At 47.2% G+C, this 2860-nt stretch overlaps 2 protein-coding genes across 5 annotated transcripts in view; one reads left to right on the top strand and one right to left on the bottom strand.

The window, feature by feature from the left end:
- Positions 1-666, bottom strand: part of dennd3a (DENN/MADD domain containing 3a) — a gene marked incomplete at its 3' end in the record, with an annotated part of 25783 nt that extends 25117 nt beyond the window's left edge. For both annotated transcript variants that reach the window (XM_024261622.2, XM_024261624.2), the window contains 1 exon segment: positions 642-666. In XM_024261622.2, coding sequence (XP_024117390.2) covers positions 642-651 — 10 coding nt within the window.
- A 523-nt stretch (positions 667-1189) lies between these two features.
- ptk2aa (protein tyrosine kinase 2aa) overlaps positions 1190-2860 on the top strand; it is a 53821-nt gene continuing 52150 nt past the window's right edge. For all 3 annotated transcript variants that reach the window (XM_024261635.2, XM_036214371.1, XM_024261634.2), the window contains exon 1: positions 1190-1517. The gene's annotated coding sequence lies outside the window, so the exon portion shown is untranslated. The remainder of the gene's footprint in view (positions 1518-2860) is intronic.

The raw sequence follows: 2860 nt of genomic DNA, 5'->3' as shown, positions 1-2860 counted from the left end.
GGGGGGGTGAATTGAGATTGAGAAACACTGGGTTAAAGTGACTGCTCCTCTGCACTGCAATGACCCTTCCTGGTTATTATTTCCTCCAGAGCGTCCGAATGTCTCCACATCAAATCCTGGGAGAGGATGACGGAAAAGTGAGAGAGGAGAAAAGAATCCAGAGAGAATTCCAATAGAACCTGTGACGTCTGCTTCCCTCAATCACCTCCAGCTGTCATGAAGTCAGACTGACAGCAAACTTCAGAGCTGAAGTTCTTCTCCTCCAGAAAGGTCTGGACTCATCCATCAATGCTCCGTCATTTACCTGCACAGGTGAGCTCTCAGCGCCAGCAGTGAATGACCTCTGACCTCTCAGGGAAACAGACTCCTGCCTCTTTAAGGACTTCCAGGCCTGCACGGCTACATGTGAACCCACTGAAGTTCTGTTCCAGTCCTGGAAGAAACCGAACCTCTCCTGATGTAGAGGCGGGCGGGGTCGTGCGGGGTCGTGCGGGGCAGAGCGGTTTGAACCGACATCAGCAGAATAACCGCCTTCATGGGATCAGATGAAACTTTTCCAGCGTGGCGGTCAGGATTGAAACACACTCGATACAAAACTCTCCCCATATCAGCAACACTCGAGCAGAAACTAAAGAACACACCTGGACCCATCGACTCCACCCTAAAACCCGCCAACATTCATGTCCGGTCTGACCTTCGCTCACGCGCTCATCTCCGCGGGACGTGCGGCGGTTCGGTGTCGCTGCGGGACCGCGGGTCCGTCTGGTCTCTGCTGCTGACTCTCTGCTTTGCCGCTGCGGGTCAAACGCGGTTACACGCTCGAGGGGACTTCCTGTGGCGGTCCCTTCAAAATAAAAGCCTGCAGGTTTACAGCTGCGCTAAAGCTGTTCGATGACGCCCCCTGCTGGACACCTGATATGGCGCAACTCACCTGAACATTAATTTGGGGTTCGGGTACAGTTTCTAAAATAGGAGAATTTTGAGTATATTCATTAATAAAAAGGTAGTCTGTCCAGTGTTTGATCGTTTATTAATCGAGAAACTGACGAACAAAAGAACATCGCAGTAATAAATGTAGATCATACAGATGGAAGTTTAGATCCAAAAAGTAAATAAACTTCATCAACATTAAACACAAACACGTTCATGTCACCACAAACCGGAAGTGTCGGTACAGAACAGCTGATCAGACTGTTTACAGGTCAATCCTGGATTGATCGTTCATCCTCCGGGGTTTCTGCAGTCTGTCCGGATCAGATCTGGAGATCTCCTCCATCCTGCGCTCGCGGCCACGCGTTTCCTCCCTCCCTCTCTCTGCGGATGCGCGCGCGGGGGGCTCGCGGAAGCAGCCATGTTGGAATGCTGGATGTGGAGGGGAGGGGGGCAGGAACAGGCGAGAGTGGAGCAGAACCCGGCCGGAGGTTCGGAGCACGCACCGGAACCACTCTAACCTGGGATTATAGAGCGCTTCTTTCCCGCACTTCTGGCGGCTCCTTCCCGGGAAAACACCTGGAAAAGTAAGGAGTCATGATTCAGTTTGGCGGGTCTTTATTCACCACAGAAACTTGCGGGATGTTCCGGTGTTACGTCACTTCTACACGTTATTCGGGTTTTCTCAAACTTTTCTCCGCGCAAACTCTAAGGATTGTGGGTAAAACGGGCGCGGACGGTTTTCCCGAATAGACTTGGATCAGTCACATGGATTTAAGGTGGAAAGCGGTGGTTCTGAGTTAAGGTCGGAACCGGTTTGAGACGCGTTTGTTTTAAGATCCACTTTGAAGCTGTTTCAGGGACTTTCACTCGGTTCTGGTTCCGGTTCTGGTCCTCTTCTGTTTTAGGAATATTTCCATATTCAAGTGACCGGTCTATTTTTATGGATTCTACAGAAACAGTTCAGATTCAATCAGATTCAAGTCTCGCGGGACTTTAAAGACACTAATGTGTCCCTACGCGCTATTGGTTGATTAGTTTTCCTGGTAAAGTATTTGACATGAATCTCTAAAGATCTTTATAGAGATATGAGATAATATAATTAACAAGAAAAATCCAGAATATAACATTCATGCAACACAAGAATTCACAAATACTGTCCCTAAAAGCTAAACTGTAAGAACATTTTCACAACAATTACTCTCATTTGTTTCTAAGAGGCAGAAGAGTTATCGTCCAACCTCAGGTTCCTCTGACAGATCAGGAGGTTCCTCTGATAGATTAGGAGGTTCTTATGACAGATCAGCAGGTTCCTTATGATAGATCAGATGGTTCCTCTGATTTATCAGATGGTTCCTTTGATAGATCAAAAGGTTCTTCTGACAGATCAGGAGGTTCCTCTGACAAATCAGATGGTTCCTATGACAGATCGGGAGGTTCCTCTGATAGATTAGGAGGTTCCTATGACAGATCAGGAGGTTCCTATGGTAGATCAGGAGGTTCCTTATGATAGGTCAGATGGTTCCTCTGATAGATCAAAAGGTTCTTCTGACAGATCAGGAGGTTCCTCTGACAGATCAGATGGTTCTTATGACAGATCAGGAGGTTCCTCTGACAGATCAGATGGTTCTTATGACAGATCAGGAGGTTCCTCTGAGGAGATTCTTCGTTTCTCCCATTAAAAGACACTTTTATTCAGAGCTTTGCTTCCTTCCGTTCCACATTCACACTATAAGGAAGTGCTGGTAACACTCCTGAGGCCAATGATGCTTCAGAGCTTCATCCAGGATGTAGCCTGCAGCTGAATTCCCAGCACCTTTATCTGTTTTACAGAGGTTTGCTAAATGCGTTTGTTAATTATCAGATAATCATCTTTATTCCATTGCTTCTGGTTTGCATTTTCCTCATGTGAACATAGAGTGACCTATAA

Source organism: Oryzias melastigma, linkage group LG11 (assembly GCF_002922805.2).
Source record: "Oryzias melastigma strain HK-1 linkage group LG11, ASM292280v2, whole genome shotgun sequence".
Taxonomy (NCBI): Eukaryota; Metazoa; Chordata; class Actinopteri; order Beloniformes; family Adrianichthyidae; genus Oryzias; species Oryzias melastigma.
Note: the sequence above shows the minus strand (reverse complement) of the source record. Positions and strands in the feature narration are given on the sequence as shown.